We start from the raw sequence: 19125 nt of genomic DNA on the forward strand, positions 1-19125 counted from the left end.
AATCTTAAGTAGTACACACACACATCACTCGCAATCGATGTGGGATAGAGAAATCTCTCACCCCAGCCTGGCAGATTTAGACCCGTTATTGTTGGGGCGGCCCATGGCCTGATAGCCAGTGGGAACCAGGCCTGCTATACCCTTGGGTCTACATTCTTAACTATCACAACAAGGGCCTAATTAGACCCCGCATCCAAAGTCCTAACACCACCCAAAATCCCACAAAAACCCTAGGCTACTAACTTCTCATATAAAACCCTAGCGCCTCTCTCAACACATTTTCCCTTTCTTCTTACACTTGAGAGAGAGAGAGTGCCAAAATGTCTAAGCGAGGTACTCATCTGATCACTTAAAACCCAGATCAGTTTTTCTCGTTTTGATTTGTATTTAATTATTGCTGTTGTTATGTATAGGACGCGGAGGATCCGCCGGGAACAAGTTCAGGATGTCGCTGGGTCTTCCGGTGGCGGCCACGGTGAACTGCGCCGATAACACTGGGGCAAAGAACCTCTACATCATTTCGGTGAAGGGGATCAAGGGTAGGCTCAACAGGCTCCCTTCTGCTTGCGTCGGCGACATGGTCATGGCTACGGTCAAGAAGGGTAAACCGGATCTCAGGAAGAAGGTTATGCCCGCTGTCATCGTCCGCCAGCGCAAGCCGTGGCGCAGAAAGGACGGCGTCTACATGTATTTCGAAGGTACTTTTTTTGGTTGCTGTCATGATAAATCCTCGCGTTTGATTATATTCAGCAAAAAATATTCTGCTGTATTTTCCTTTTCCCCCTTTGTTTACTATGTCATATTTGATTTTAGCGAGCTGAGTTCTGTCTGATTTATATTGTGTTAGTTGTACGTAATACTTGAATTGTAGTAGTAGTATTTTAGGTCATTAACTTTTGTAGTTTATTACTTTTGCTATAGTGTATGCATATTTGCGCGTTTTAGCTCCCTGGTTGCTTCACTGATGAGTTAGAAATAATGGCCACTTGGTTAATTGGTCAACTGTATCAGGAAGCATACATAAATTGATGTCTCTGCCAGTTTTAAACAGCATGATGTTGTCATGTAGCATTGTGTTACCTGTCTGCTGGTATATATTTTCGTGCTCTCCGTTCCGTGGGTGTGGATATTTTGGTGCGAAAAGTCAATTTGACTAGGATAGTAAGTGTATATTTTGGGCAAATTCTTGGTGAAGTATGTGGGATCTCTGGCTGATGTGAATTCTTGTTGCTGTTGTACAGATAATGCAGGAGTCATTGTGAATCCCAAAGGTGAAATGAAAGGTATTCTTCATCTGTTAACTTTTTTTAGTGCGTCTGGCCATTATATGTAGAAGCAGCTGTGTATGTGGATTGCAAAATTTGATTCAACTTTTAAAGCTTACTAAAAGACAAAAGCAAACTCATTTATTATTTTTACAGAAAATTACAGTATTTCGATTTAATGTGAACTGTGGGAACCAATTCTCTCTTGTATCTATGTTGTTTTCTTCATATTGCTTGTTGGTCTTTTAGTTCTGATACGTTCTTTTGATGCTTGCAGGATCTGCCATCACTGGGCCAATTGGGAAGGAGTGTGCTGATCTCTGGCCTAGGATTGCTAGTGCTGCCAATGCTATTGTTTAGCCGACTGAAGTCTTAGTGAAATGAATGTTTTGATTTTATGTTTTAGGATTTTGAGCATGATGCTATTGTTTTGGAGACCTGTCAGTTTTAATTGATTCTCGGAATTTTGTAAGAGCCATAAAGGTATCTTTTTGGTAAAGACACTACTAAATACTTCTTACAGGTAATTAGCCTTTTTATGTCTGTGGATGGCATGTTTTTGCCCTGTTACGGACGATTACTTCCAAAATTTTGTTGTGATGCGGTGAAATCTGTGGTTGCGCAAGCCCTTTTGCAACTTCAAAATGTGGTTCAAATTCAGGCTTAGACTTCGGAACTTGTTACCTGAAAAAACTGGAAGCAAGATGTTTATTCCATTTTGCGCATTCATCAAGCTGCATATAAATAAAAATAATAAATGTGGCAAGGTGCATCACAATAATAATAATCGAAAGAGAGCAGGGGTCAGTCTCTTGCCGATCCTGATTATGTGCATGAAGAAGACTCCTATACGGTAACTGCCTGGCAAAATGGGCAAGTTTGTTTTAGCAGATTATTCCTGCAGTTGCATCATTGACCGAGGATCAAGCAAAGCAAAAATAAGTTCAGCATGAAACTTATTTTACATAACTATCCTCATCATCTCCGTTGAGCCGGTCATGACGAGACGAGGCTAATTTTCGAAACTTTTTTTTTTTTGACTCGATGAGCTTTTTTTTTTTTTTGCGGCTAGAAAGGGAAAAGTAGAGTGACAAAGAGTGGGTTTGCTGCGCCACTCTAAAAGCCGCGGACAATTGTTTACTGCAATTGATACTTGTGTGAAACTTAGCCGGCTTGATTGAGGCCTGTCCGTCCTGGGAGTAAAACGGAGACTTTCATATGGTCCGTATTTGCACATTGGGTTACATACACATGGATGAGATCCCGGTCCAGGACCATTCTCAATAGCGACAAAAGCGAAGCAGCTACAAAAGGTCAGGGCCCAAGATGGTCCGTCAGAAGCTGTTGCGTCGTTTAGGGCGGGAAAAAATTTCCACCTTCTCCTCCCCCCAATTACAAACACTCCTCTGTTCAGTTCAGTCTACCCTACAGACATAAATCAGGTAAAGCTTTTCATCCACCCCCCCCCCCCATTCGGTGCTTATAGCTATACTAATATCAATATTCGATACCTCCTCATCTCATTTGCTTTTGGGGGTGCAGCAGATTGGATGGGTTGGTCGTACCCAGACATTTCCCTGGAGGATCTGATGAGAGTGATAAAAGGGTTCGTGGACATGTTGGTTCTTGCATCCGGGTATCAATCCTCCGGTCGTCTCTCCCACTGGGATTCGCATAACATCGAGAAAGCTTTCCAGTGGGCTACCTTTCTTGAGATTGTAATCAGCTCTCTCTCCTGTCTCCTCCCACCATCCTTCTCTTTCTGTGACACTTAAATTTCCATCAAAAATACATTGTCTTCCGCATATTAGAATTTTCTCCCCCGTGCATAGGGTCTCGGCTTGCCATTTTGTTCTTCCTTTCCCCTTGTTTCGCTCTCTCAATCCTTTTTTTTTTTAATATAATTTTTAAAAGGTGTTGAGGAGCTTGAGAAGCTCTGATGATAACCAAGACTCCGTCGCAGAGCTCGATGCAGCTTTGTCCCAACTGACATCTAATCCTTGTTTCCCGGAGGTTGTTCCTTTTTTTTTTTTTTTTTTTTGTTTCCTTTCAGCACGATTTGAAATTCATCCATTTAAATTCTTATGTAGCTCAGGGTCTCAGGCAATTATCATGCACAACTCTCAGTCACGCTAGAGATTTAATGGTGAAACATCTTGTCCGTTCCGTGCCATTGACGGACGCGCATCTTAGAGCTTCAGTAGCAGCTGTAATTGGGATAGACAGCCACCAATTTCAAAGCATAGGCACTGATGAATTACATCTGTATCTTGAAAGATTGATGACTAATGCATTGAAAGATTTTATTTTAACCGGGAGCAATGCTTTTAGTGGGAACCGTAGCTTTGCTTCTTCAGACACTCAGTCGAGTCTGTGTATGACTAGCGTAGAAGGTAGTTTTACCAAGTCTGCAGTCCAAGGACTTGGTAGGAGGCAACTGGAAGTGTCCTGCATATCAGCAGCAGAAACAGGCTTAGATGCTCTCTCCAATATGATAACAAAGAGCAATATGATTCATGACCATGGAACTACGTTATGGAAGGAATGGCACAAACAACAATTGCCACAACGGCTGACTACTTTTATGTGAGTCGTTGTACTTTGAATTGACCCTACCGGGGATGATATTTATGGACCATATTCCTGTTCATCCAACTTGGTTCTGGATTTTTGTGCTTGTCTCCTGGTTCTTGTCTTTAAAACCTCCCTGCCCTTTCGATATGATTGATATAGTTGTTCTTATCTTCATCGTTCTTTCTAGGTGCATTTTTTTCTTCATTTGTTAAACCTAAGTTCTATGTTTTCAATAGGGAAATGCCGTGATTACACATTGATTTTTTAAAAAACAGATTACTGGACTTTCTGTTAAACAAATATATGCTGTGAGTTTGATTTTGTTTGAATATTGCCCCAAGAACCGAGGAAAGACCTGTTGAACCTGCTGTTTGGAGTCAATGGACGTTGAGAAGCCTCTCATATTTGCTCAACAAGAGGACAATTAGGCTGGTTTCTGGTGCTGCTTTGCTGTTTTCAGCACCAAAGCAACAATGGATTCAGGTGATTGAACGAATGGCTGTACTTGCTGACACTGATGAATTCTATGAAAAGATAGTAAGTCGGGTCTATTTTTGCTGGGGCATCATTAAGTCATACTTCAAATTTCTAAAAGTTGATTTTTTTTTTCTTTATTCCTGTCCTATGCCTGCACAAGTTGGACTTTGGGCCTTGTAAATGTGATGATGACATTGAATCATGCATTCAATCTGTTAATGGGTTATCTATTCATACAGGTCAAATTATCTGATGAATTATTGTCTAGCAAAAACTTTGAATATGTTGGTCATGAAGACTGTAAGAATTTTGGTTAGCCCCTAAAGACCTTGTTTAGTAACCTGTAATGTAATGCCTTCTTAATACAACAAGAGTATTTTGCAAGGTTATGCAGACGTTTATGCATAGATGGTTTTGTTTTGCTACATGGCTTGTTTGGTAATTGCTTAAACATTTGGTGAGTGCTCAGGCATTTTGATGAAGCTTCTTTTAGCATTCTATGTATGCTATGTTCTAGTTGGGCTCTTTTTTTTTTGGTCACTTAGCAGTTTATAAGAGATTGTTTCCTTCTTTTACCATGCAAGGAGCTTTTGTTGTTAGGAAGCATTGCCCACAAATGGAGTTCATTAGTTGAAAAGTTCATGTCAAGTTCCTATGAATGTCTCACCATCTTCAAACTATTCCAAGAAGTGCAGAACTTTCTTTCTGGAAGATTGCAGAACCTTTGTTGTGAAGAGAACATCTTAACAGAGGTATCTCTTACCATTGCAGATCATATCTGTTAAATGCATGTTTTTGTGCTCTATTGATGAAAGAGACTGTTCTTATTTCTTATATGACAGTTTTTGAGTCTAATAAATTGATTTCACCTAACTTTGAAGGTTTAATTACCTATTGTGCCGTAGCCTAGCTGGCAATTGTACTTTCACATACTTGGCTTTTCAGCCCTTCTAGTTTTCTTTTTTCTTTACACAATGGACCTGAGAAAGAGCTCTGAGATGATTTTGATAATCAAATAATGTTTGTCAGCAAGATAAAGTGACCTTGATCAATTCATATCAATATAACGTGAGTTTCCCATCAGACATGAAATATTAACCTCCAGTTAATGAAACAATTGGAATTAACAAATATGTTGTAACTGTTCATGCTTATAATCTACTTTATGGGTTGATGATGGTATCTTACTTTGGCATTTAATACTGGCAAAATTAAGCTTTGCACTGTGACAGTACTGTAAGTCCACTTTAAAAAAAAATGTAGCCACAGGGCCTTGTTTTGTTTAAAGTGGCAAATAGCTTGTCTAATTATGTTTTGTGTTGAGTTTCCAAATCTCAAGTACAGTCGTAGTTAGAGTCAGTTATCTCACTTCTAAGAGGCTTTGCTATCAAGAATGTATATACATTTCCAGTCATGCGTGCTCCCTTATTAGTTAAGTATAATAATCCTTCACTAACTATGACTCGTCGCTTTATGCATTTATATTAGGAACAAGGTGCTCTTGAATATTTAGAAGGTCTTTTAGGCAATCAGTTTCATCATTTCTGGAAAATGTCTCCTGTCCTTCTAGCAATGGCCATTCCTTCCAGGTATGTTATTCCTTGTGGATAATATAGGACATTCAGTGGATATTCTTTATACTCAAGTTAGTTGAGATGATATTCTTTATACTCAAGTTAGTTGTGATGAGGTGCCATGATTTATTGCATTTTCTGGGAAGTATAGAGTATTATTTATCATCAATTTATTAAGAATTTGCTCATCAAGGGCCATTGGTGCATCTAGTTTCCCTTTACTGAAGGCATATGGGACAACTTGTTTGCAGGTCAATGTTGTTCAGATTATATCTAATTGAGCTAGAGCATCAGATGAGAGGGGATTCCTCAGCAATTAGGTCTTGCATCTTTCTTAAATTTCTGCCTACTGGCCAATCTTCCTTATGTTAAACAATTTTATTTCTATTAATGATAACCAGTTTTACTTGCATGCAGATGTTGCAGTTGTATGATGGATGGCAAAAACCATGGGGAATGTATGTTTTTTTCTTATCTTTCTTTTATTTATTAATAAAATAGTTTTTCTCTGTGAGCTGCTGTTGATTGTATGTCGTGAGATGCTGACTATGGGAATTGAATTGCACTGCCAAATGGTGCAGAATGTCATTTTGCCAGATTGCTGGAGGCCTTTACCATAAGAAAACAAGAAATATATATATATATATATTTTTTTTTAGCAAAAAATGGTGTTTTACAGACTCAAATAATAGGGTTGTTTTTAATTTATTATGAAAACTGCAAATCATTAGAATGACTTTATTTATATATTTCTACAGAGTATAATGTATGTTGTGCCTTTGCGTGCAACCTGTTTAATAGAGCTGAGTGTAAGATATTAATTTTTTAATGGCTTTTGAATTGCAGTTGATATGCATTGTTGTTACTTGCAGGTGAAATAGCTGAGAGAATTTGGTGCCTCTATATTTTCCAAGCCTCTGGTACCTGGTAACATCATGTAGCATCAGTGCTAGTCTGCTAGATAATGGTTTTTTCAGTTTTATTATGCAGTGCTTGAACACTTCTTCCGTCTTTATGACTACTCTTGGCTTCTGAATATGTATTCATGGTTCTTTTATGCCATGTCTTGATTGCTTAAACATTTACTTGTTCAGTTCTTTTGTCTGGTTTTCATGTATTAATCTAGTTTTTATTGAGTGAGTACTACTGTGGATATTTGGAAGTGGCTTTCTGTTTGAGCAAGATTATCTTCTTTAAAGTTAAGTCGCAGTTATAGTACCCTAAAGCTCACTCCGGGCTCAAATGAAGTGCGCACATTATATATTAAAGGCGTTTGTCGAGGAATAAGCTCGATGCGCTAGATAAGCACAACTTGGAGATTTTCTGTCTCTGAGGAGGCGAGTGGGACGGCTGGTGGTCCTTTCAGGAAAAGCTTTTAAGAAGAAAAGATTGATGACCAGTTTTGGTATTAGGAAATGTGGAATATTAGAAAGAGATATAGTACTGCAAAGAGTTAGTTATGGAAATAGTGACCTTTAAACTCTATGACTCTTGACAAATATATACATCTATGTTCAGTCTTTGTCACAATTGAATTGACAAATGCTCTTTATATTCAGATTTCCTGGATCTTTGATTTAAATAAAAGAGTTGGATCTTTTGATGGTCATTTTTTGAAATTTATGCTTTGCAACTGATTCAATTGGGGAACCTGAAGGGATGGCAGCTTGAGTAGAGGTTATGGATCCTGATACTAGTCTTTGCACTGACGACTCCGGGCTCTGGCTGTAGTCAATTGGTCGACTAATGCATAATGTTGAGTTTTGCTTCCTTCTATGCTGATAAAGAGATTTAGTGGAGCAATATTCTCTTTCTTAAGGGGAAATCCTTTAAAGAAATAACCATTTCGTGGTTTTACCTTTACTTTTTGACAATATATCCCAAGCATACTGTGATGTTTTACCCACAAGAAAACAGGAAGAAGGATGGTAGAAGAAAATCAAGATGACCTAATTAAAATTGCCTCTAGCATGCAAAAGAAAAGGTTGAACAGGAATTCACAGTAAAAAAGATTATTATTTTTTTTTCAATTGATGGTGCTTTCTCGTTGTGTGTTCATAATGCACTACCATAGCTGAAGGATAAGCAACGGATTTGGTGTATTCCCAATTCCCCACCCTTTCTGCTCCTTTATGCGTATCTTGAAAATGTCCTGCTCCGTTTGACATCTCATCTTCATTTACTTGCAGAAAAACCTTATAGCATGGTACTCAACATATGAATCTGATCAAGCGGACCAATTTAAGCCCCGAGGATGGATGGTAAGCACACCTTTCCCTCTCTATTTATTTTTTTGATTGTGTAAGAGTGGACCTCATCCATCTTTGTCTTTCACGAGAAGCCCCAGCCACATCATGGTGTTAATGACACTGAAATGTCAGGATCGCTAGATACAGCAATTCGGTGCGAATTCTATTTGGTCCCGTTAGTGCTGTTACCCTCCAAATTGATGCTAGATAAGGAATGGATTCTCCAGTCCTTTCTCGAGGTGGGGACGAGCAGGACCTGCATGAATTCAAGTTGGGTTGACTGGCCTGTGTTTGATAGCAATGTTTACCGCCTCCCGCAAATGCGAAAGTGACAGCAAATAGTATGGGATATTGATGCCTACTCATGGAATATGGAGAGTATTAAAGCACAGGTATCATGTTCCTTGTTAAAGCTCATTTTGCTGGTGAATTTCTATTCCTGTCAAAGCAGAGTTATAACTCTCCCTCCCTTTTTGAGGTTATTCAGTCGAGGGCATTTCAAGACTTGCAAGCATGAAACTGTCAAATATGCTGAGTTTGATCAAGATCCATATATCCAAGTGGGGAACAAGAATGGTTGGAAGTGGTTCTGCTGTAATCCTTCTAAGCGTTCAAAGAAAATTTCCAGTCAAGTGCTGTGGTGGAGGATCGCATGTTGCAAAGCAGCTAGTGCGGGGGTTAAAGTCACAATGGAAGCCCGTTCTGAGCCCGAGGTGGCAGAAAAGCAGCACAGGGTACAATTATGATGCTTGCAGCTACTCCCAAAACTTCGATGACGGTTGCTCCAGTGATCATAGATCACCTCTAGCTCCCAGATGACTTCACTCTGCATCATCATAACAATCACCCACCTATGTTCTTAAGTTTCATAAAAAGCAGCCAGCTTCTGAGGGGCCTTTCTTCTGTCTTGAATAATACGTCGTTATTTGGGGTAACTTCCCTGCGATCTCCATTGGCATGTGTGATGCAGGAGCTTTTTGTCCTGAGAATAAACGATGCTTGCAAGAGAGGAGGAGCTTTAGAGATATGCAATAACAACTCTTACGTATTACTATTATGTAGCCAGCCTGAGAATTACAGCTGTTTGCAAAAGACGTATCCCTGTAGTGTAGACTCTGTTTGCTTGCCGATTGAAGTGACATTTTTGGTCCTTTGGCTTAGGACAGGGACCAGGAAGAAAAGCGTCAGGATGACCCTCCACTACATTTTGTCGCATTCTTTTTTCCATCCAAAGCAGACGGCTAATCTCTGTGCGCTTTTTGACTGTTTGGTCTCAGTTACCTAAGTTGTGTTGCCTATGCGAAAATTTTCATTTAAATTCATTTTGATTACCTAAAGAACAGTACTTAAATGTCATAGATTGATAAAAAAATCTCTCTCTCATAATTCAATTTGATAGTTGAATTACACGGACTCATGATTAAGCAGGGGACCTCAGACGCCAAAATAAATAGCAATGAGCAGTGAAGTGATCGATTATTTTATCGTTCCATTTGCAGCAGTAAACTTGCCGCTGATTCTCTTTTCCGCCTGATCCAATTTTAAAGCTAATTTGGGACAACATACATACCCCACTCCCATGTTACCCAGCCAGGCCGGTATGATTGATTATCTCCCTTTTCCCCGCAAATTGCTGCCAGCATAATTTCTAGTCTTCTCGATTTTCACATCCGTCAGGATCTCTCCTTCATTCCGGCGAGGCAAATGGCACTAAGAAATGTGCTGCTTTTGCTAGCTTTGGTAAGCCTCTGCAACGGCTTAGAAATTGCCGATCGTTGGAATATTTTGAACCCAGAAAGGAGGGCTCCGCTTCTGGGCGGCGCTAGCTTGAAGAACTACTGTGAGAGTTGGAGGTTGAATGTGGAGCTAAACAACATTAGGGGATTTGAGGTTGTCCCACAAGAATGCATCAGCTATATAGGCAAGTATATGACGTCAACTCAATACAAAACAGACTCCCAGAGAGCAATTGAGCAATGCCATCTGCATCTCACCAGCTGCTGCACTTTGAGGGGCGATGGCAAAGATGCCTGGATCTTTGATGTTGACGACACCTTGTTATCCACCGTCCCATACTTCAAGATTCATGGCTTTGGGTAAGCAAGTCCATCCATCTTCACTGATTTCTTCCTCTCTTTTTTCCACCCCCTTTTGAATTGACAACACCAGCTTAGTTTGTGTTTAGTAGCATTAATTAAACAAGTAAATTTTTAAAAAAAAAAAAAAAAAAAAAAACTCTCGTGTAAATTAAAAAAATTAGTTTTTAGGCATGCCTTGATGTAATTGCTTGAAATGATCAAATAAGGGGAGAGAAGTTGAATGTCACATCTCTAGAAGCATGGATGAGGAAAACGAAGGCACCAGCTCTGGAGCATACGCTCAAACTCTTCCATGAGATCCTAGGGAAGGGCATCAAGATTTTCTTGATCTCTAGTAGGAGGGAATGTGTAAGAGATGCCACCGTAGACAACCTCATCAAGGAAGGATATCATGGATGGAGTGGTCTGACATTAAGGTGCGTATTACTATCCAGTTGAGTTGAGACTTGAGACAGTGAATTTTTTTTTTTTTCTTCTTAATGTTAAATAGAGTCAAATTTTGTTGATTCAAACTCCTCCTCATGGCCTGGCATTATTGATGCAGGGGTCTGGACGATGAATATAAAGGAGTAAGAAACTACAAGGCTGAGGCAAGGAGAAGACTGGTGGAGGAGGAGGGCTACCGCATATGGGGAATTGTGAGTGATCAATGGAGCAGCTTTGATGGCGGTCCAGCTGCTGAAAGAACCTTCAAGCTTCCCAATTCCCTGTACTACGTTTCTTGAATCAATCAGCATCGTGCTTTATGGAATTCTCCAAATGAATGTGATAGTGCGATGCTAGCTAGAGGCAACAAGATCGGGCGGGAGCTCTTGACTGCCAGAGCAATCCCCGCGGCCCATCTTTTGCTTCTGAAAGATGTATTCTGTAAACCCAAAATTCCGATCAAACAATTGATCAGCACTGGGGCCGGTACTGGTGTCAAATAAGCATCATTTCTGCTTCCTTGTAGTAGTAAAATTTTAGCCCAGCCTTCCGTCCTTTTTTTTCTTTTTAGCAAATTACAAGAGGACCGGCTTCTTCCTTCTTGGTTTCAGACTTGGGGATTACACAAAATTGTGGCCTTCTGCAGCCATATGGAGCAGTACTTGTATCCTGGTCCTTCTTCCCTTAAAATGAATACTGAGAAACCAAAATGCTTTCATACTTTTTTTTTTACAGCCTTACAGTTGAATACGCTAACAGCCCATTACGAAAGGGGTACATGAACTGTGTACCCGTCAAATCTCAAGGATCACTTTCTTTCTTCTGCCTAAGCCGCAGACAAGAGGAGAAGGAAAAGCGGAGCACTACAAGGTCAGACAACTACAGCCATTGCTCGTGCAAAAAGAAAGAAGACACGAATGCCGTTAACTCACTTTTAATGTAATTAAAATGGGATTGAAAAAAAAAAAATTTCTTAGGAGGAAAGTGCTCAAAGCTAACAAAATTGAAGTAAGGTCTAATTCCATTCCAACACGGCTATTCACACAATTACTAGGAAAGTTCAAACTCTTTGTAGGCTCGGGCTTTTTGCTGTATCAGATTCAGAAACTTTTCCATTAATGTAAGGGATAATTTCAAAAACCTCCCTTGATGTTTTTAATAATTTCGTTTAGCTCTCTCGAGGAATTAAAAATCACACATGCCTCCCTTATTATTTAAAATGATAATATATTATCCTTAAATAATTTAATGAAATTCCCTTATTTGGTATGCTTATATTTAGAATAACTTCTAAATTTATTTTTAATAAAGTTTCTAGTGTAATCAAATGTCGACTTAGTGATTTTTCTGATGAGTTAACTTATATGTAATCCAACGCAATTACTAGGAAAGTTGAAACTCTTCGTAGGCTCAAGCTTTTGCTGTATTAGATTGAGGAACTAGTTGCTTTATTCCATTAATTTAATACGGGCAAGTCCATTATGCACTATAGCGCTCGTGTGTGTGTATATATATATATATATATAGTGAGTTTAGATACATGTCATATATATATATATATGTGAAATTTAATATTTAAATTTAAATTAAAATGATATGACATGCATCTAGATGCGTCAGCATATACATTGATAGTTATAAGAAAGATAATTTACATCCTATAATATTTGAATTAATCTTTTGTTGTTTCACACTAGTAAGATTGGATATATGACAATTAATATATTATTTGAATTTGAACTTTAATTAGTATAATTTTAACGTGATATCAAATTGTAACTTTTACCTTAGTAATTTAAAATAAAAAAATCGAGATGATGATGATGGAGATTCCGAAGAATCCACCACGGTACCGAATGGCCTCCCCAAAGACCCCCGGTTGGCCTTTTGGCCCAATGGAAGGACCATTCCCTCGAGAGGTCAAAATTACGATTTTCTCCTTTTATAAAATACTAAACGATCAGAAACCTGAGCCACACGTGCATCCCATTGGACACTTTCCCAACAATCCAATCACATTCCCTTATCAAAGTGGGACCCACCAACAACAAGTTCACAACCTTCCCATATTCCCATGCCCTGTTCCACACGCAAAGGTTAAGGGCGTGGAAGTGCGATTATTGTCGTACGTGGAATAAAAAAATCCTGCGTGTAAGTAGTACGTAGAAGCCAAATGCGACTGAAATACTGCTAGCCACCACAACTCCAACATCGCCAGCCCGCACCGTTCGATATCGCGCCGGTGACGGACCCCCCCCCCCCCCCACAAAAATCCCCAACCCCACCCCAAAAATATAAACCCGCAGGTGAACTTGTATGGGGCTGCAACCTATTTGTGTAATTTTAAGCCTGCAAGAAAGAGACTCTTCTGTTTAGTGTTTGTTTGAGCTGTCCAAACTCGAAGGTAGTGATGTGCCTATGAAAGTCTTCAATCGCGTTGTTTTCGTTATGGAGCCGTTCGACTCTCAACTCCTCAGTTTTCTTCTCCAATTTTAGGTCGGACAATCTTCAACCTTTTCTCTTCGTCTCCTCCCCACTCCCCGGTTTTCATGTTTTCTTCCTTTTCTTCAATTGGCAAAATTTGTATGATTTTGATTTTGCTTTCTTGTTGTGTATGGCTTTTTTAAAAAAAAAAAAAAAATTTTCTGTCGTCGAAGGTGGCTGGGGAGTGGCGTGGTTTGGGAAATGGAAATTGATGCTTATGCATGACTTGGAATATGCCCAATTCTCGTTTCTATCTGGTAGGGTAAGCTATATCATGTTTTTCCTTTTCGTTTTCTGGTTTTTTTGTTGTTAAAGTTTTAATCTCTGTAGAGGTTGATGGGTTTTCCCTTGTTGTTTTTTTTTCCTTGAAAAAATGGGGCAGCCGTGAGTGAGTTAGGCGATGGAGAGGGAAACTTGTACACCTTCAACTGACGAATTAGGATCTTTTGGGTAAAGATGAGAGCTTTGGGGGGTGGTTTTAACCGTGATTACTGATTGTAGGTTTTCCATGATATTAATGTGTTTGGTGGCTGTTATCTGTAGAATTTGCATTTAGTAAAGAACTTTTTTAATTTACAAATGGGGCTTACAAGGTGAATTTCTCTATTTCGACCCACCCATATGAATTTGTTTCTGTCCCATGAGTCGTGTTGCAGTCAGGCAGGCTTATACTCATGGTTGAGTGAAATTTTCAATCATGGACTGCAGCTTTTCTGCACCAAATCTCATGCAAGCATTCGTCTTATGGTACAATAGTTGTTTTGACTATCAGTCAGCACATGTTTCCCTGGGGACCTTCTTCATGTGTCTTTAGCTACTAGATATATCTTTGTGTATTTCTCCACTGCAAATGCTGGCTCCAATATCCTTAGTTCCTTATTTTCTCTGGTGTCTGTTGTTTTATTTTGTTGCCCTTACCATTGTCATTGCTATCCTTGACTGTCTACTGGGTTTTTAGATTCTAGTGTCATAGGTGAAGCAATTAAGGAAAAAGTTCAGGTTAAGTTCATTGGACACCCATGAGACATTGCGAAGCTGTTTTAGGTCTGAATACATGCAAATAAGTGGCCCTCCACTTGTCATCTCAACTTGAAGACATATGCCACAGGACTTTTTGAATATATTAGTTTTACTTGAATCTCTGGTTCTTTTGTTTAATTTACTCATTCACTATTTGACTTGTCAACTTTTGAATTCTTGTGGCTTAGGGACTGAGAAGTGCCAGTGGTGTTTGAGAAACTAAATTATTTGCTTAAGTTGAAAGCATTATCTGTTTCGTAGAACACCAGCAATGGAGGCGCGGCCTGCTTTATCCATACAAAGATCGGGGACTCAACAACTGAATAATTGTGGGCCATCTGGGGCTTTGTCCACTTCTTTCCCTGTTCTTCCTTCTGCTTTGGAAGAGAAATATCCCAATTTACCTGACTCTCAGCAAGTTCCTGTGGAGAGACAATTTAAGCCATGTACTAGTACTGTTGTTTCTCCAATATCTTCCAGCAGTGGGGTTGTTGGTCATATGTTTTCTTCATCATCAGGATTGTCTACCGATCTTCATTTTTCTTCTGTTTCGCAACAAGAAAAACATTCAAGACAGTCCCCTTTTATTTCTCAATCAACTAGCTGTGGGACATCAATGCTATTTCAACAGGCTTCCCATTCAGGAGTTCTTCAATCTACAGCATCTAGCCAGTATACGAAGGAAAACAATGACACCTCCTGGTGTACAGATTCACTTGATTTTCTTGATTACCCAATAAATCAGAATAATCCTCTTGATAGCTGCAATACAGGTGAAATCCTTCCATCTGAGGATCTTAATAAACGGAATTGGCAGGAATGGGCTGACCAGCTTATTAGTGACGATGATGCTTTGACTTCTAGTTGGAATGAGTTGATTGCAGAAACAAATGTTACTGATCCAGGCCTGAAGGTTGAGGTCCTTCCGGAAATTAATATTCAGTCCTAGTTTATTTTTATCTCTTCTTTTCTGTTAGGTTTTCTTCATTTTATGTTTTTAGTGCCTTCTAGTTTCCTATTATTGTTTGTGAAGAAGAATGAAAGAGGGGTGTTATGATGTGCTTTTCCTATTGTTGTTGTTGGTCCAATGTCAGGTACCTCAACAGTCTACAACTTTCTCAATCCAGCAACCACAAGCTTCCCAGCAGCTTCCAGCATCTTCTGGAGAAACTGGCCCTGTTGTCCCTCCAACACCCTCAGGAAGTGGTGCGCCAACCAAGCAACGCATGCGTTGGACACCAGAACTTCATGAAGCCTTTGTTGAGGCAGTCAACAAGCTTGGTGGGAGTGAAAGTAATTTTCTGTCCACCATGACCTCAAATCAAATTGCTTTTACATGTTTTGGATAAACATTCATGTTGAATGTTGTGCTTAATGTCATAGGAGCTACCCCAAAGGGTGTGCTGAAGTTGATGAAAGTTGAAGGTTTGACCATCTATCACGTCAAAAGCCACTTGCAGGTATGTTGGTTGGTCTGCCCAGATAGATGTCTCTGACCAAGGGCCCTTGTTCTAAATCTAGTATGATTACTTGATGCTTTTGGTAACTGCAGAAATATCGGACGGCTAGATACAAACCAGAGCCATCAGAAGGTGGGGAAAATTTTCAGAAAACTTAGTGACCTGTTTGTTTCTTAGTGTTAGCATCGCTAAATATCTGATTTTTGGAAGTCAATAGTTTTTTTCAATGGTGATGAGTGCTTAAATAGCATTTTGTGTGAGTTAATTTCTGAGGCAAAGCCATATCATGAATTTTGATTTTAGTTAAAGTTATTCTGCTTGAATGGCATAACGCTGTTTACATGATATCTATTCTAAATTTTCATAAATGTTAACTTGGGTGGAATGCTAGCACTATAGTTCATTACATTAGTGATCAATCATCGTCATGAAGTAGACAAAATAATTTATTTTAGACATGATATACTGAAATTAGAAATTAAATGATCTTTCAAAACAACTAATAAAAATGGCTTTCTTTTATTTTCCTTGTCATGCAGTTTTACTATCTTTCAAAGTTAGTGTTAATTTTTTGCATTTAATTGGAATTTCCTCTGAGAAGTAACTAAGTACAAATGCTGTTAATCAATTTTTTCCCATGCCTGTTTTGGCTGTTAGTGTTGTCTATGGACTGTTGAATGAGAATTTTATTACCTTACATATGGATGACTTTATATTTTTCTTACTCACAAGCCTTTTCCTTGCCTTCATTCTGTTTTCATTGCAGGTTCTTCAGAGAAAAAACATGCTTTAATTGATGATTTGTCATCTTTGGATCTGAAGTCGTAAGTTGATCTATTTGAACAATGAGCTTCCAGTAGATGTCCTACAAATTTGTCTCATTTCTTTAAATATGTGGATGTGACGTTTGATTCTGTTGTTTAGTGTTGGTCATAGCTTAAACTTGATAATTGGTCGCAATGTAACTTGGCTAGGTTTCTTACGATGTTAGTATATTATTGTCATGGTGTTCATTATTTGTCTTTAATGTGAAAATTAAAGGAAATTTCTCAATAGGACGGCTTTAAAGCGAGTTAATGTGCATAAACTTTCTAGTGAAAGAAACGAATTTATTGAATCTCTTTTCCCTCCCCCCGCCTTTAAAGTTTTGGAACTTCCTCCCTCCCGTCCTGTCCTTGCATGTAGTTCTGTTAAGGAAGAAAGGTAAGGCAGTTAAGGGGAAGGCAGAGATTTGGATTTAAGGGGTAAGGGGATACTTTGGAGTGAAGGGAGCCAGGCAGAGATTATTTTGACTTAAGGGGGTGCAGCATGGTGTGGGTGTGAATGAAGCCAGGCTGAGATTGGTTTGGGAGAGAGGGATTGAGACCGTAATGAACCTTGGTTGTGCTTGGATTCTTATCAGAGAAAGGGAACACTTAATGGCATGTCTGATGAGAGCTTTTGCAGATCCTGGTTGGAGAAAGCTATTCGAGTGAAGAATTTTGCAGTGCTGCCTTATTGTTTTGTTTTATGTTACTAGTGTTATTTTTTCAATTTGTATGGGAAGGGATATGGCTGCTCACTGTAGACCCACCAAAGAGGAAACAATAAGTATTGGTAGATAATTCACTTGTTTTTGCCAGAGTTGATGTTAAACCTGAGTACTTTGAGTCCTAGGTCTAAATTCTATGGCTCCATGTACAGCTTATAATTAATTTCATTGCTAGATTGGTATTGAGTGTGGTATATACTACTGCAACCTTACCTGTACTTTTCCTTTTTATGTGATTTCAATTAGATTGAAGAAAAAAAAATGTGCTACTTTTATAGCTGTTAAGACTTTAAATAAGCGCAATATTTGTGGCTATTTGATTTGCTGTATGGAGCGTTTCCCCTTTAATTCTTTGTTTTTCTTACCGATTCATGTTTTTGTGGCTAATTTGTTTAATCCTTGTGCTTCGTTATTTTGGTGATAGGGGGATTGAGATCACTGAAGCACTACGATTACAGATGGAAGTTCAAAAACGACTTCATGAACAGCTTGAGGTGTGTGTGCACTTTCCCAGGGGATTTCTACATATTTTTCTTTGAAGCCTGCTATTTCTTTATTGACTTTTCGATGCATGACATGAATAATCATATCCATAGGTTTCTTGATCATTCAGTAACCTTGGAAACAGGAATAGTTATGAGGTTTCTGAATGTAGCAAGTATGGCGGTATGGGGTCCTGCCAAATCATTTTGAGCAGTTAATATTAATGAGGGGTCTCATGATGGAATCGAACAAGTTACAAGATCATAGAAAAGGAATTATCAAAGTCAATGGGTGGTTGGTTGATATTAGTCTTTACGTTCTGGTGTGTCTCTCACTTGGCTATAATTCTCCTGCAGATTCAGAGGAATTTACAGCTGCGTATAGAGGAACAAGGGCGATATCTCCAGATGATGTTTGAGAAGCAGTGCAAGTCAGGTCTTGACTTGCTCAAGGGCTCCTCTTCCAACTTGGAGAATCCTTTAACAGATTTGACAGAACCAGTTTTAAAATCGCCTGACAAGAGCAACCTAGGAGTCTCAGAGGGTAATGATCACAAAATGGATGAGGTTGGAGAGAAGCAAAAATCACCTGAAAATGAAGTGCCTGAAAATCTAGAAGCAACTGCTACAGACACGCCTAACTCTCCACCACCTAAGCGCGCTAAACTGGATGAATAGGCACACATGGTTTATCATATAATCCTTGTCGGAAGAGGAGATCATGATAGGTACATTGACCGTTGATCCTTGAGTTTTACAGTGTTAGCTCGTGAAGAGCTTTGGAGCGCCGGTCTTTTCATATCTTGGGATAAAGTTGGGCAACAGCTTTTCCTTTCCTAAAGTTTAATTGATAAGCTTTGTGACTTCTGGCTACCCTATTTACAGAAACCTGGTTATGTGGTCTGAGTCTAGCAAGTATAACCAAGAGGAATCTTTCTAGAGGTAGATGAGGCCACCAGTTTTGCTTGTAGAATGTTTATTCCTGATTTTATATGATTTAGCTTTCTGCAACCATCCAACCTATGATCCGATGATGCGGGACTCTGTTAATAGGAACTTATAATTTCTAGAGCTTAAAGGTGCAGTTTGCTTCTCAATGTCCCAGCTTGAACATTTTAGTGAGCCAGAGCATTCTGTTTCCCAATGTATATATAACACTGGAACGATTTTATAATTGAAAAACTGTGTATCTTGTTTAACTTTGCAGCCCAAAAAGATGGTGCCTGTCGGCATATGCGAGCTTGACTTGACATGCAAGAAGGATAATCAAGTTCGAACGAGTAGTATTATTGAAATTCGAGCTCGATGATTGCTCATAAAATTCAAGTCCGATTCACATGGGTTCGAGTCAATACAAGCTTTGTCAAGTTCGAGCTAGAAATTTTCATTTTCTTGATAATTTTGAGTTAAAACATATTATTGTCCTTTAAAAATTTTCATACGTTCTAAAATATTTCGTAAATTCAATAACTCTTTTGGATATA

General features: G+C 39.0%; 4 protein-coding genes and 1 non-coding gene across 18 annotated transcripts; all 5 read left to right on the top strand.

Annotated features, from left to right (window-relative positions):
* Window positions 1-187: 187 nt before the first annotated feature.
* LOC140037595 (large ribosomal subunit protein uL14) lies at window positions 188-1808 on the top strand. Its single transcript, XM_072082045.1, has 4 exons — window positions 188-333; window positions 414-698; window positions 1242-1283; window positions 1543-1808. Exons 1-4 carry the CDS (start codon window positions 321-323, stop codon window positions 1623-1625), a joined length of 423 nt encoding a protein of 140 aa, XP_071938146.1. The 5' UTR covers window positions 188-320; the 3' UTR covers window positions 1626-1808.
* Window positions 953-1098, top strand: LOC113719456 (small nucleolar RNA snoR137). The gene has a single exon (XR_003454896.2). It is a non-coding gene; the product is annotated as a small nucleolar RNA snoR137 (small nucleolar RNA).
* Window positions 1809-2443: 635 nt separating the features above from the next.
* LOC140004232 (uncharacterized) lies at window positions 2444-8906 on the top strand. 12 transcript variants are annotated; one of them, XM_072082062.1, is made up of 13 exons: window positions 2444-2707; window positions 2808-2983; window positions 3180-3278; window positions 3361-3851; window positions 4181-4376; window positions 4904-5068; window positions 5805-5905; window positions 6142-6210; window positions 6308-6348; window positions 6763-6810; window positions 8080-8151; window positions 8272-8531; window positions 8627-8906. In XM_072082062.1, exons 2-11 carry the CDS (start codon window positions 2816-2818, stop codon window positions 8109-8111), a joined length of 1410 nt encoding a protein of 469 aa, XP_071938163.1. In that variant the 5' UTR covers window positions 2444-2707; window positions 2808-2815; the 3' UTR covers window positions 8112-8151; window positions 8272-8531; window positions 8627-8906. The 12 variants fall into 12 exon arrangements, with proteins under 12 accessions (XP_071938163.1, XP_071938192.1, XP_071938190.1 ...); XM_072082051.1 differs by having other exon boundaries at window positions 2445-2707; window positions 4901-5068; window positions 8232-8531; XM_072082046.1 differs by having other exon boundaries at window positions 2445-2707; window positions 4901-5068.
* Window positions 8907-9630: 724 nt separating this feature from the next.
* LOC113714628 (acid phosphatase 1) lies at window positions 9631-11218 on the top strand. The gene is made up of 3 exons (XM_027238575.2): window positions 9631-10235; window positions 10445-10654; window positions 10783-11218. Exons 1-3 carry the CDS (start codon window positions 9844-9846, stop codon window positions 10961-10963), a joined length of 783 nt encoding a protein of 260 aa, XP_027094376.2. The 5' UTR covers window positions 9631-9843; the 3' UTR covers window positions 10964-11218.
* Window positions 11219-12862: 1644 nt separating this feature from the next.
* Window positions 12863-18840, top strand: LOC113714632 (protein PHOSPHATE STARVATION RESPONSE 1). 3 transcript variants are annotated; one of them, XM_072082106.1, is made up of 9 exons: window positions 12927-13160; window positions 13322-13410; window positions 14357-15081; window positions 15263-15461; window positions 15552-15628; window positions 15721-15760; window positions 16395-16452; window positions 17584-17653; window positions 17999-18840. In XM_072082106.1, exons 3-9 carry the CDS (start codon window positions 14440-14442, stop codon window positions 18317-18319), a joined length of 1407 nt encoding a protein of 468 aa, XP_071938207.1. In that variant the 5' UTR covers window positions 12927-13160; window positions 13322-13410; window positions 14357-14439; the 3' UTR covers window positions 18320-18840. The 3 variants fall into 3 exon arrangements, with proteins under 3 accessions (XP_071938208.1, XP_071938207.1, XP_071938205.1); XM_072082104.1 differs by having other exon boundaries at window positions 13322-13405; XM_072082107.1 differs by lacking the exon at window positions 13322-13410 and having other exon boundaries at window positions 12863-13160.
* The last annotated feature ends 285 nt before the right edge of the window (window positions 18841-19125 follow it).

Source organism: Coffea arabica, chromosome 1c (assembly GCF_036785885.1).
Source record: "Coffea arabica cultivar ET-39 chromosome 1c, Coffea Arabica ET-39 HiFi, whole genome shotgun sequence".
In the NCBI taxonomy this organism is placed as follows: Eukaryota; Viridiplantae; Streptophyta; class Magnoliopsida; order Gentianales; family Rubiaceae; genus Coffea; species Coffea arabica.